Raw genomic sequence first — 14,133 nt, forward strand, 5'->3', positions numbered from 1 at the left:
GGTGCCATCCTCACTGGATCTCCAGGCCCCTCCTCAGTTCCCTCTGCCAGCCTAAGCCTCATTCCCCAGGACCAACAGCTGGGACTGCTGAGGCTATTTATGGCTTGGCTCCCCTGCCCCTCCCACAACGGGCCTTGCCTGGCTCCGGCCCAGCGCCTGCCTGCCGGCGTCCCCCTGAGTCCTGCTTCTCTGGCTCTCTCTTCCACAAACTAGCCATGCCTGGGAGAAGGGGGTCCCCTCCCCACTGGGGACACCATCTTGGGTGCTTCCCCTCGGCCCCTGCCTGCCAAGCCTGGGGTCCCCGGTCCCGCCCAGCCTGGGATCCCCCGCGGCCAAAGCCTCTGCTGTGCCGTGACATGGCCCTGCAGAATGCCCTGTACACCGGAGACCTGGCGAGGTTGCTGGAGCTGTTTCCCCCGCACAGCACAGCCGACCTGCTGCTGGAGAGCCGGGCTGCTGAGCCTCGCTGGAGCAGCCACCAGAGGGGTGAGGGGCAGCGGGGACGGGCGAGACCAGGGGGCTGGGCTGACTGCATCAGGCACAGAGGTGCCAAGTGCTTGAGGAAGAGAAAAAGCCCCTGGCGGTGTCTCCCTTACCCCAAAGCTTGCTTAAACCTTGGCCCAGGAGTGAAGTCATGTGGAGCCCAGAATAGCTCTTGTGGAACCGCGTGGCTGGGTCAGGCTCGGCTCGGGCTCAGCTCAGGGACACAGACCCTTTCCTTCCATCTGCCTGTTTCCCTTTTCTCTCTTTACCTTTTGGCCCTCACCTCTCCTCCCCCATCCCCTTCCCATATGCTCACACACTGTCCTAATGAGCTGGTCCCCGGAAGAGTGCAGAGGGCAGGAGGAGCCCCTGGGTGACAGACGGGCCCTCTGTGCCAGGCTGGTGGAGAAGCCCAGCGGCGGGTCCGCAGAGCACCCGACGTCTGGCCCGGGACCCATCGTCACCCGCACGGCCTCGGGACCTGCCCTGGCCTTCTGGCAGGCGTTGCTGGCCGGGGACGTGGGCTCTGTCTCCCACATCCTCGCCGACTCCGGCACCGGCCTGGAACCAGATTCCATCTTTGATACCAGCGACCCAGAGCGATGGAGGGATTTCCGCTTCAACATTCGCGCTCTGAGTACGGGGTACTGGGGGGTCTGAGTAGGGGGGAGAGGGGAGGCTGGGAATGGAGCTCCGGGCTCCCTCTTCCTGGTCTCTGCCCACCTCCCCCACTGCCTGGCAGCTCTTTGCTTCCCTCCAGTGTCTGAGGCCCATGTCTCCTCTCTCCCTAGGACTCTGGTCTCTGACGTACCAAGAGGAGCTGACCACCCCACTGCACGTGGCAGCCAGCCGGGGCCACACGGATGTTGTGCAACTGCTGCTGAGGCGGCGGGCGAGGCCTGACAGTGCCCCCGGGGGCCGTACAGCCCTGCATGAGGCCTGCGCTGCGGGCCACGCTCCCTGTGTCCATGCGCTGCTGGTGGCAGGAGCCGACCCCAACATCCCTGACCAGGATGGGAAACGCCCTTTGCATCTCTGCCGGGGGGCTGGCACCCTTGAGTGAGTGACTCCTCACCCCAACCCCCATTCCACTCCTGGGCAGACAAAGCGATGACCTCAGGGGGCACGGGGACGCATGTCAGGGGCTGGCAGGCTGCTGGATGGAGAAGTCAGGGCTCAGGTAAGGAGTCAGGATGCAATTGCTTCCCAAACCATCCAACCACTGGTCCCAGGAATTTTGGAATGGCCTGAACTTGGGACAGTTTCTGCTTCCCCAGAGCGGGAGGAAGGCTGTGGCACGGGCCAGCTGCATGGCCTGCATTGGAGAACTTGTCTGGATTCATTCCTGGGATCCATACTGTGCTATAAAGTTTTCATGTGTTCTAAGTTTATGCTATGTTCCAGGACTGTGGTAAGTGCAGCAACTGAGGCACAGTCCTGCCCTCAGGGACCAACTACCCAGTGGTCCAGATAGGCTGTAAGGACAGCGACTTCCAGGTAGAGCCTGCGTTGGTCCCTGCGGGCGGGGTCTGGTTCTTAACTTGGCAGGTCTGGCATTTTCAGGTTGGCAGGCACCCTGATTAATGCGCTCAGGGACCGAGTCCAGCTAACCAAACTCACAAGAAACTAGTAGATATACCCAAACGTGACATCTTATCATTTACTGTAGGAAATATTCCAACTAATTGTGCCCTATGTCTAGGGAACCTTCGAGGATGGGAACCTCACAATTTTTTTTCAATTTATCTTATTACTTTTTAAAATATGTTATTGCCTGGCCAACCTGGCTCAGCGGTTGAACATTGACCTAGGATCCAGGAGATCGCAGTTTGATTCCCAGTCAGGGCACATGCCCGGGCAGGGGGTGTGCAGGAGGCAGCCGATCAATGACTCTCTCATCATTGATGTTTCTCTCTCTCTCCCTCCCTTCCTCTCTCTGAAATCAATATATATATTTTTAAAATATGTTTTTATTGATTTTATTTTAGAGAGCGAGAAGAAAGAGGGAGAGAGGGATAGAAACATCGATGAGAGAGAAACATCAACATCGGCTGCCTCCTGCACACTCTCCACTGGGGATCGAGCCCGAAACCTGGGCATGTGCCCTGAGCGGGAATCGAACCACAATCTCCTAGGTCGATGCTCAACCCCTGAGCCATGCCGGCTGGGCTTCTGTCTATGAATTTGACTTCTCTGACTACCTCTTATAAGTGAAATCACATAGTGTTTGTCCTTTTGTGACTGGCTTATATCACTTAGCATAATGTCCTCAGAATGTTGACCAGGGATGAGATAGGAGGTGAGGCATACAGAACCAGGAGCCACAAAAGCTCCCCCGGGCTTGCTTTGCTCAGACTGGTGGGGATGCAGGGGTGAAGGACTATACCCCATTTTTCTCTCCCCCTCCCCCCCGCCCTCACTAGGTGTGCGGAGCTGCTCCTGAGGTTTGGGGCGAAAGTGGATGGTCGGTCCGAGGAAGAAGAAGAGACCCCTTTGCATGTGGCTGCCCGGCTTGGCCATGTGGAGCTGGCAGACCTACTTCTAAGACGGGGAGCATGCCCAGATGCCCGTGATGCCGAAGGCTGGACGCCGCTGCTGGTTGCCTGTGACACCCGCTGCACATCCCCCACGGATGCTGAAGCCACCACAGCCCGCTGCCTCCAGCTGTGCCACTTGCTGCTCTCAGCCGGTGCCGACGCAGATGCTGCCGACCAGGACAAGCGGCGGCCCCTGCATCTGGCCTGTCGCCGTGGCCATGCGGCCATCGTGGAGCTACTCCTGTCCTGCGGTGTCAGTGTCAACGCCATGGACTATGGGGGACACACGGCCCTGCACTGTGCTCTACAGGGCCCACCCTCAGCCTTGGCGCAGAGCCCCGAGCATGCAGTGCGAGCCCTGCTCAACCACGGTGCTGTCCGAGTCTGGCCTGGGGCTCTCCCCAAGGTATGGGGCTGTGGCAGAGGGAGGGCAACGAAGAAGAGGCCCAGATCTGTGCTGCCACATGCTCTGGAGGCAGCCGGGGCCGTTTGGGCATTTGATAGGTCAGTTCGGTCTGTCTTTCATGCCACAAGTCAGCAAAGCCCAACAGGGGCAAAGGTGAGGCCACAGAAGAGGGGTGTGTGTGCATGTGCTGGTGTGCACGTGCCATACATGTGTGTGTGCACATATGTGTACACATGTATATGTGTATCCTGGGTGTATGCACATGTGTGCATGTGTGGTGAAGATGGACCGAGGGCAGTGGGGCCAGATTATAAGATTGGAAGAGTCCTAAAGGAGGGCCTGGGACTGTGGGCAGAAGGAGCGAGCTGGTAAAAGGAGCACTTAGGAACCTCTGCCTGGCTGTGGGACCCATCAGTGAGACACTCGATGAGCCTGGGCGATGAGGTTCCTGGTTTGGATGAGTTGGTCCTGGTTTCTGAGCGCTTGGCAGGGCAGGCATCACCCAGTCCAGCCGCAGCTGTCCTGGCACCTGAGAAAAAAACCTTTCACAGTTAATTTCCAATCTGTTTCTGATTTTATGTTAATTTCCCCAAAGTGGGTTCAACTGGAGGACCTGTGTTACTGATGCCTGGGCAGGGGGCCCTGTGCCATGCTGTGTCGTGTCTGGAGGGGGTTATATGATGTCATGAAGGGCACTGGGCCTTGGGCAGGGAACCCTGTTCTCCGAGGAGTTGGGTCAGGGCTAATACAGTTGTGGGAAGGTCCCTCTGCCCTATCTCCCTGCTTGTCCTGCCCAGCCCAGCCCCATCCTGGACGCTCCCTGCTATCCTCTCCTCTCCCCTCCACTCACAGACCTAGAAGCATCTGTCTAGATTCCTAAGCAAGACCAAATAATTAAACAGCCTGAGAGTTCGGCAGATTGGTCTCCCCTTTGGGAGAATACAAGAAAATCAACAATTAACACTAATTAATCTCCTATTAACACCAGATAATTAGGAGACAAGCAATTCCCTGTAATCTGATGGTGGCTCTGACAGCTAATGATTTCCCGGAGTCGGGGACAGGGTGGGAGGAGAAGGCGGAACAGCAGGCAGGTTTCCCGGGACCCCACTGCCCACCCCTCGCCCTGCTCCTCCCTGCCTCTTGGACCAAGGAGGCCACACAGCAAATTGCCCCATTCATCCCTTCACGATCAGAAAGCGCAGGAACCACTTTCCAAGATCGGGCAGCTGTCCCAGGCTTGGCTGGGGTGCCTGTTCTCTGGTGAGCAACTCCTTCCTGCTAGGAGGCCTCCACGGCCCATCTGGGACCACTGCCAGCCCCAGCCGGCTCTCTAGGGGCCACCACAGTGGACTGGGCACTCAGGAGACCAGCCTTTGATGCTTGTTTGTATGACTATAGGCAAGTCACTGGCAGTTTTTGAACCCAAGTTCCCTGTGACCTGACAGTGCTGAAAAGCTATTGGAGCACAGTGGGTAACAGTAGGAGCCAGCACAGTCCTGCCCACACACCAGACACTGTTTGACACCTGTTAGCTAGCCCTGTTCCACAGCCCAAGGGTGTATGCGAACGCACTTGGAAAGCTGTTAGATGTTATCCCAGTGTAGGGTATCATTAGACAAGGGAGAGAGATGTAGGTTGGAAAAACAGGAGGCTTCCCGGAGGGGGTAGGACTTGGGACAGGCTGTGCTTGAAGAGCTGGAGGCATAGGCATTCCAGGCAGGGTGTAGAGACAAATCAGCGAGGGCCAGGATGGACAGAGAGACTGGCCCCAGCCACAGGCAGGAGGACCAGGTAGAGCAGGAAAATTGGATGTAACCAGCCTGCGTTTCCCTAGCTCTAAGGAGTGAGGCAAAGAGGCCTGCCCTGGGCGGACGGGCTGGGGCAGCTCCTGTGAGCGCTGCCCAGATGCAGGGCCAAAAGCAGAGGGCCCTGGGTGTGTGGGATGCTTCCTCCAGGGGTCCTGTTTCCTAGACAAGGCCTTCCATCTGCTCCCATTACCCGGCAGTGCCCAGAATGGGCAGCACTCGCAGCCAGCAGGCGGAAGGGTCTCCTCTCCTCGCGCAGGGTGTGGCAAGCCTCTAATGTTATGTGTGTGGGGAGGGAGGGGTAGGCCCAGGGATGCTGCCTGGAAGATGGCACTCTGATTTTATAAAGAATCTGTGGCGACAGCTTGCAGCTTGACATATAGCAAGAGATGGAGAAGAGGAAGCATGAATCTGTTTATGGGTATGATGGTACCTGTGTGTGTCCGACCTGTGCGTGGTTGCCTTTGTGACCACGTGGGCAGCTCCCTGGCATGGCTCACCCCTCACAGCCTTCTTTGACCACCTGCCTAGGACTGTGCCCTCTCAACCACACTCCGTCTCCGAGCTTACTGATTTTCCTTTGCAGCAGCGTATCTGTAAACTGTGTTTTCCATTTGAAATAGAAACTGCCCGATGACAAGGACCTGTCTGTTCTCCTCACTGCTACGTCCCCAGTGCTTGGCCCACAGTAGCCCTCAGTATATATTTGCTGAATGAAGAAATGAGAGAATACATCTGGCTCCAACGTGATCCCACCCCCACTCCTACGTCAGGCTTCTGCTGGCCTCATAGCTTCTCCCTGAGCACCGTCCGGGCTCCTGAGTTCCCCTCACCCTCACAGCCCCAATCCCCTGCTCTGCAAATCCCTCCCTGACCACCCAACCCTGCTCCCCTGCCCCCCCCTTGTAGCGATCGCTACCCCTCACTTAGCATGGGGCAAATTCATTAATATTTCCTCTCAAGAGCTCCAAACTCAAGTCAGGGACCCCTTTCCCATCCAGAAACATCCACCAGAGAGCCTTGTAGAGGCAGACGGCAGAGCAAGGTGATAGAGTATAGTAGTTAAATGCCAAGAGCCACACCGCCAGGCTTGGGTTGCTGGAACTGTAACTCGGGCAAGTTACTTAATTTCTCTGTGCCTCAGTTTCCCTTGTCTGTCAAATGGGGATAATAAGAGTTCAGACCTTGTAGGGACAACGGTTAAGAGACTTAATATGTGTAAAGTGCTAAGAAAAGTATCTGGCATATATTATGCACAATAGAAATGTTAGCTCATGTATTGGTTTTCTGTCACAACCACAGCAAAGCACCATAAACTGGGTGGCTTAAAGTCTTAGAAATACACTCCCTCATAGTTCTGGAGGCTGAAGATGTGAAATCTAGGTGCTGGTTTCTTCCAGAGGCTCGGAGGGAGAATCTGTCCCAAGCTTCTGGTGGTGCCCACGATCCGTGGCATTCCTTGGCTTGTAGATTCATCACTCCAATCTCTTCCTCCACCGTTACATGGTGTTCTCTCTGCGTGATGTCTGTGTTTCTCTTTTTTCTTTTTTGTTGTTGTTAATCCTTACCAGACGATATTTTCTTCATTGATTTTTTAGAGAGAGTGGGAGGGAGGGAGGGGGAGAGAGAAAGAGGCAGAGAGAAGCATTGATGTGAGAGAGAAACATTGGTTGCCTACTGCACGAGCCCCGACCAGAGCCGGGGATTGAACCTGCAACCCAGGTACATGCCCTCAACTGGGAATCGAACCCATGACCCTTCGGCACCATGTTTTCTCTTCTTATAAAGACAACAGTCATATTGGATTAGGAGTCATCCTAATGAGCTCATTTTAACTTGACTACATCTGCAAAGATCCTATTTCTAAATAGATCACCTTTAGAAGTCCTGGGGATTAGGATGTCCACATATCTTTTGGGGGAGGTATTCTAACCCAGGACAGCTGGTCTAGGGCTGGCTGGCCATCCTGCATAGACTGACTGGGGCCTGCAGTATGAGGTAGCCCTGGGAATGCTGACCACCTCTGTCGCCCCAGGTGCTGGAACGCTGGTGCACGTCCCCTCGGACCCTTGAGGTCCTGATGAACACCTACAGCATTGTGAAGCTTCCTGAGGAGGCCATGGGCCTGGTGCCTCCAGAAATCCTACAGGTTAGACTCCAGGGCCCTGACCAAACAATCACTCAGCCCGCCCAAGGGACTCCTAAAGGGAAGCCCCATCAGTCCCCCCACTCTGCCCCACAGAAATTATCCAGAGACCCTCTCATTGCCCCAGAAGAAGAAAACTTACAGTGAACACCTCAAACCCTCCCTACTCCCAAGAGGCTCCTGAAGACACCCACCGGCCACCAGCTTCCCTCTGTGGGAGGAGTGGGTGCCACTTGTCCAAGGCTGCCTCGATGAGTCCCCCCCCACCCCCGTTCTGTCCCCAGAAGCACCACCGTTTCTACTCCTCCCTCTTCGCCTTGGTGCGGCAGCCCAGATCCCTGCAGCACCTAAGCCGCTGTGCGCTCCGAGCTCACCTGGAGGCCTGCCTGCCCCACGCCCTGCCCCGCCTTCCCCTGCCGCCCCGCCTGCTCCGCTACCTGCAGCTGGACTTCGAGGACGTGCTCTATTAGGTGAGTCCTGGGTTCTGTGGACAGTCCTAGTGGGAGTATTTGGGGTGGGGAGTAGGAGACAAGAGCAGAATTGGGGGCAGGGTCCTGGCCAGAACCAGCCAGCCTCCCAGGACACTGGACCTCTCTGAATGCACACCTCTCCTTCCAGATGAACACTGCATTTTGAGAGAGCCTGAAAGCAAATGCCCCAGGCATCAGGGGTGCTGGCCCGCTTCTCACAGCGCTCCAAACCCAGGACTGAACTGAACCAACTCAAGCCAAGGTGGCCCTCTCAGCAGGAGGTCATCTCCACAGGCACAGTGGGATGCTGCCATTCCCAACCATGGAGAGGCGGATGGACCATGTTTGCTGGAGAGAGAGCCAGGACTCGTGGCAAGTGATACTCTCCCCCTGGGGATCTCCTGAGGTCCCCTCTGCCGGTCCATACCTTTATGCACATTAAAGTCTCCAGATCGGTGTTGTTTGGTACTGTCTCCCACAGGTCTGCCTCTGAGCTGGCCCACTCACAGGGGACTCGGGATGGGCAGACTGGATCTTCCCCAAGGTGCCAGCTGCGTCACCTTCCCCCTTTGGCATCCACCAGCTGTTGAGGGATCCCAGGCAGATCCCTGCCCCTCTGGCTCATGATGTGGGGGAATCGCCACCAGTGATAGTGTCAGAAAGGCCCAAAGGACAGCCGGCCGGTGAATAACTTGGGCAGGGCAGAGCCTCAGCAGATGAGGCAGTGCAGACAGTGGGGCAGGACAGTAACGCAGCCTTGGAGCTGGAAAGTGAGGTGGGGACAGAAAGGCCAACAGGAAGGTGGGTGCATGGATGGGCAAGCATGGAGGGGTGATCATGGTTTAGGAGAGAGTGGAGGACCCAGGTTTAGAGAAAAATTAAAAACCCCAAAAGTTCTCTCTCTTGCACTCCTGGTACCTGCCTCTCTTTATCTGCTCCTTCAGTTTATCTTTGTGGTGGCAGGAGCTGAGCTGAGAGTTACCCCCTTGGGTTCTAGTCCTGCTCTGTCCTTAACTTATAGAGCATAAGTCTCTTCCCCTCTCTGGGCTGTAAAACAAGACAGGAGAGGGTCCCAGGATTTTAAGAACCTGCAGAGGTCTCCAGCCGCCGGGAGCCGTCCTGCACCTGCAGGGGGTAGGTGGAGCTGACCCGAGCAGCGCAGCCAATCAGGTGCGCTGTGAGCAGTGACAAGGGTTGCTAGGCAGAGTTCCCTGGGCACCGGAGTGCGCACGCGCGGGAGTTCGCGGATTTTTTTTTTTTTTTTTTTTTTTTCCCGCCAACAGCTGGGAGCGTAGCGGCTCAGGGCTGGTACTGAGGGCGCGAGGCGGAGGGGGCGGGGCCAGAAGCGCCGGAGGCGGAGGGGGCGGGGCTTGGAGGGCGTCAGCGTCGGGGGCGGGGCTTGGAGGGCGCGAAGTTCGACGGGACGACGGGGCGAGCGGCTGAGGCGGAGCGGGGCTGAGGTGAGTGAGTCCGTCTTCCCACCTGGCCTCTCCGGCCTTGGGCTGACCGGCGGGGTTTGGACCTGTAGACGCGGCGCGAGGACGGGGCGGCCTGACGGGGAGGGTCCGCGCCGGCGGCCCGGGCCCACGGCGGTCCTGCGGGCTGCGGGCTGCGGGGCGTCCAGGCCGCACCACAGGGAGGAGTCGGCGCGGGTTTTAAGAGCCGGGGTCGGGGAGCGGCGTCCGCGCGGCAGGTACAGCGTTACAGTGTGTGTCGGGGCCTCCCAGGCGAGCTCGGGGGCCTGGGGGGGGAACCCCCACTTTCCGCGCGTCGGTTCACCCTGGCTTCCGGTGCCGCCTGCGGCCCACGCGCGCGGAGGCCTGGCCGTCGGTCGGTCCCGTGGCGGGGCGAAGGCAGACGGCGGGGAAGGGTCGGTTGAAACGCGCGGAACTGAGGCGCGACCGACCGAGTGAGTGGGCGCTGTGTGGAGACTGGGCGGCAGGGAAGCCCCCTCGCGGAGGAGGTGACATTTATGTTGACGGCTGGGAGGAGCCAGCCGCGTGTAAGTAGTGCGTGGGGGAGAGCCGGGGGAGCGACACGAACTGTTTTAGGTTTTCAAAGATGGCTCTCGCGCGGAGTGGCTGGAGTGGGGCTGGGGAGGGAGAACCAGAGGCCGTGGGGCGGCTGCTGCCGGGGTCCGGGCGGAGGTGGGGAAGCAGCAGCCGAGAGACCCTTTTCCCGGGCCCTGCGTGACTTGCCGAAGGACACTGCAGCCCAGGACCCCCCAGTGTCCCGGCTGAACGGCAGGCTGGACGGTGCTGCTGATTACTAAGGTGGGGTAGGTGAGAAGGGGCAGTTGGGGGGGTGGGGGGTGCCGGAAGTTCAATTTGGGAGCTCTCCAGTGGGCGTCTGTCTCAAAGAGGCTGCGGTACAAGGTCATTCGGATCTGCGGGTCTAGAATTCAGGGACAAGGGGCGGTCTGGGGATATAAATGTGGCATCGCCGGCTTGTGGAAGATGTTTGAAGCTCTAAGAATCCCGACTCTCGAGGATTCCTGACTTTCCTGAGAGAGCCCTGTTTATACATTTTGATGGAATTTTCTCTCTCTCATTGAATTTATTGGGGTGAGATTGGTTCATAAAATTATATAGGTTTCAGGTGTACAGTTCTACAGTCCATCACCTATAGGTTGTATTATGTGTTTACCACCCCAAGTCAAGTCTCCTTCCATTACCATGTATCCCTCCTGTACCCTCTCTGCCTCCCCCCACACACACCTTGGAAATTGTGTTGAATACCATCCGCTTCATTCGTTTTTTGCTTCCTGAGCACTAGGTGTATAGCTGGGAATGAGACCTCTTCCTGCCCTCAGTGAATTTTCCATCTAATCTGAGAAACAAGGGTGTAAATAATTAGTTCGAATACAAGGGGCAATGGAATGAATGCAAAAGACATATGGGGGCAGGAGCTGAGGGCGTGAAGTGGAAGGTGAGCGGTAATGGCAGACACCTGGGAAGGCTTCACAGCAGGTACCTCTCCCGCAGTGATAAGGGGTAAGGATTTCTGACCACATTTGGAGAGCATTTTAAATAGGGAGGGAGTAAGGGAAGAAAGGCGGTGTGGAGTAGTCAGTAGGAGAGACTGCTGCCCAACTTCACAGGCTCTCCCCTTAGCCAGCCAGTGTTAGGAAGGCCCTTTCTGGGGTCAGACATCCAGACATTTTTGCAAGCCAGGGAGCTTCCTCCCCAGCCTCCTGGCTGCCGGTCCCGCGGGCCCAGAACCTCTCCCCGGTAATTGCTTTCCGTAATGTGTTTGCTCCAAACCAATTTCACGCCTCTGTGAGGACTCCACCCCGCACTGGAGGCGCGGACCTCCCCACCACCAGCCTACCCACGTGTAACACGTGCTCTCACACAGAGAGCACACATTTAACACAGCAAGTACACAGGGCTCAAGTACCTGGACACAACAAACATACATGAACCTACACACGTGCGTACTCGAGTTTAAGACTCCGGTGCACAATCCTCGCGCCCAATCAGTGCAGTCACAGCTGAGTACCCAGCAGTGCCCCGGGCGCTGGTCCTTGGACCACTTACCTGATCCTGTTCCTTTGCCCTCGGCGCATCTTCTGGACTAACGCGAGGAGGCGCTGCAGTACTCCTCACCTCTCTCGCGGTGACGCAGTTGCATGCTGCTGCCACCAGAGGGTGCCCGCGGACAGGCCCGATGCTGCCCACCGTCAGTGGACTCTCCCGCCAATGAGGGAGGCGGCAGGGTAGGTCTGTTGGCTTTGACTTTAGAATACTTTGTTCATTCTTAGTATCCTAGGCGCTGGTTTCTAATCCATGAAGGGGAGGCCAGACGATGGGCTCCGTTATAGGCACAAGTAGAGAGAGTAGACTCAAAATAAAATTCCTCTGCAGGAGCATTTCCCCAACAGATGAAAGAGTGAGAGTGGGACAAGTCAGAGCACGTGGGCAATTAAAGAAGCACTTTTAGAATAACATTTTAGACAATGAGGGGAGGTGCTTGCCCACAAGGAACCCGTTCTGGGATTTGGGGCAAGAACCAGTTTTCTCTTGGTAAGGAAAACAGCCACCTCTGTTCAGATTTGACAGCGACAGCTTCTGTCCTTGGTACTGATGGGAGAGCCACTGATTTGGGGGACTTCCATTCTTGACCACTCCGCTCTTCTTGGTCCATTTAGTGCAGAAAGAACTCATTTTGAAAGGTATTTCCCCATATTCACTTGATCCTTGCACCAGTTCTTTGACTACTAATCAGAGCAGATAGTAATTGCTGTCTCTCACAGATGGAAAAGTTAAGCCAAAGAGGGGCCAAGGTCACATAACTCAGTGAGGGGTCAGAACGGGAACTTTACTCCAGGTCTTTTTGCTCCAGCCAACACTTCTTTTCCATTTACCACATGGCCTCAGTTCCACAGTCCATGAAAGGGCAGGGAAAGGAAATGGGCTGCTTCAGTTGCCACTATGTATGTGAGAGCTTTTAGCTACCAAATGTCAAGGACTATGCAGAAATCACACTTCATGACCCCAGCGTGGCAAGGGAACAGATGGAGGAAATACATGGATTCTAAAATACAGTACCTAACAAATAATGCACCACACCAGGGCAATACAAAACCTCTGGGGTCTCACTTCAGAGTTGGTGGCCCATTGGGATTTGTTGGCAAGCTTTCTGCCTGCACTCTGTGCCAGCTTGAGCAGAGGACTCCACTTTATTGAATATAGTTCAGGAAAATAAGCTCTTGGCTTGAGCTAGGTGATATACATCTTCAAGATCAGAGGGTCTTGCCTGGTCAGGCGTGGCTCAGTGATTGAGCATCGACCTAGGATCCAGGAGATTGCAGTTCCAATCCTGGTCAGGGCACATGCCCAGGTTGCGGGTTTGATCCCCAGTGGGCAGGGTGCAGGAGGCAACTGATCAATGATGACTCTCATCATTGATGTTTCTCTCTCCCTTTCCCTTCCTTTCTCTGAAATCAATAAAGATATATTTAATAAAATAAAATAAAAAGATCAGAGCATCTTTAACCTTGAGTCCTTGACAATGCATTATCCATTCTGTCCCACCAGAGAGTAACAGGCTTATTAAAGTGGTCTTTTACTGAGGGGACTGGTGGGAGTTGTGTGTGTGTGTGTGTGTGTGTGTGTGTGTGTATAAGAATAAGATGCACTGGGACAGGGAGTGAGAAACAGAAGTAATCAAATAGTATACACACTCACATATATATCCTTTGAGCTTTTGGAACTATGTACTATCTGATTCTATTACCTATGCCAAAAAATGAATGCAGTTACTTTTAAAAATGGGTCTTCCTTCATGGTTTATTTGGTGGTGTTACTGCTCATACAGCTTTAAGTTCAGTAATTGTAGCCCAAAAGTCCCCTCAATAATTTATCAGGTCAATAAGCCTCTTTTGTGTACCCAACACTAAAGCCATGAAACCACGTACTGACCTCCGTCTCACTTTTTAAGTACAATACACTTCGAAGTCTGGTCTTGCATGTTGGTACCTTGAAATACTTGGTTAATAAAGGGTTCTGACAGATATCTTTAGGATGTACAAGGATTATCCTCATACTTTAGTAGTGAGTTGGGTTTCCCAGACCTAAGTAAAGCCAACTTTTTTTTCTGCATGGTAGAATCTTCCCACCAGACTCATCTCTGAGAAGTTTCATTGAGTTTAATGTAGAGCCCAAAATAGATCGGGACTGAATGGAAACCACACTCTTCTCCCTTTGCCTCTCTGATGAATTGTCAACCAAGCATAACCAAAGAAAGCTCCCTTCTTGGGTCCCACCCCTTTCTGTCCCACTCTGGTAACTGTGTCTTTCAGGGTGCTGATTTTTAACGCATTAGCCTGACATTAGTGGTGTTCACTAGGCGAACACCACACGCCTGAATTGAACAAATGTCACTGAGATCCAGAGTTCCCTCCTGCCCTGCTCTGTCTTGGCTCAAACTCTAAGACTCTTTGGCATAGGTTTTCATCCTCACCTGAGCCAAATCGTCCTTCTAAACTTGCCTGGCTTGGCTACTATTTTAACTAGCTCTGCTCTTCCTGGCCCCACCTGAATAACAGTTTCCCAGTGACCAGATGACCCCCATTTTGCAGGCCAGACTTGCTCTGTGTACTGAAGCTCAGGTCACTCTTCTTCTGTTGACTTGCCTGTCTTAAGTCTTTCTTGCCCACTGACCTGAGGCTCCTATCAAGCAAAAGTGCCCATGACTTTTGCCTCTAGAGTGACGACAACTCTACTACTGGGAATCAGAAGGAGGGAGAGAGTAAAGGGACCACCATTTCAGTGTCTGAGAA

The 14,133-nt window shown here is 54.9% G+C and overlaps 1 protein-coding gene across 1 annotated transcript; it reads left to right on the forward strand.

Moving 5' to 3' along the window:
• The first annotated feature begins 810 nt into the window (after positions 1–810).
• Positions 811–8,284, forward strand: ASB10 (ankyrin repeat and SOCS box containing 10). The gene is made up of 6 exons (XM_087821349.1): positions 811–1,120; positions 1,275–1,542; positions 2,907–3,426; positions 7,270–7,383; positions 7,665–7,850; positions 7,999–8,284. Exons 1-5 carry the CDS (start codon positions 811–813, stop codon positions 7,848–7,850), a joined length of 1,398 nt encoding a protein of 465 aa, XP_087677475.1. The 3' UTR covers positions 7,999–8,284.
• Positions 8,285–14,133: the final 5,849 nt, after the last annotated feature.

The sequence above is a fragment of the Miniopterus natalensis genome, chromosome 10, assembly GCF_054644295.1.
Source record: "Miniopterus natalensis isolate mMinNat1 chromosome 10, mMinNat1.hap1, whole genome shotgun sequence".
In the NCBI taxonomy this organism is placed as follows: domain Eukaryota; kingdom Metazoa; phylum Chordata; class Mammalia; order Chiroptera; family Miniopteridae; genus Miniopterus; species Miniopterus natalensis.

Coding starts and splice junctions, on each gene's coding strand:
- ASB10 (XM_087821349.1), top strand. CDS start 811: ATGAGCTGGTCCCCGGAAGAGTGCAGAGGGCAGGAGGAGCCCCTGGGT. Junction 1,121..1,274: donor CTTCAACATTCGCGCTCTGA/GTACGGGGTACT, acceptor CTCTCTCCCTAG/GACTCTGGTCTCTGACGTAC. Junction 7,384..7,664: donor TGCCTCCAGAAATCCTACAG/GTTAGACTCCAG, acceptor TTCTGTCCCCAG/AAGCACCACCGTTTCTACTC.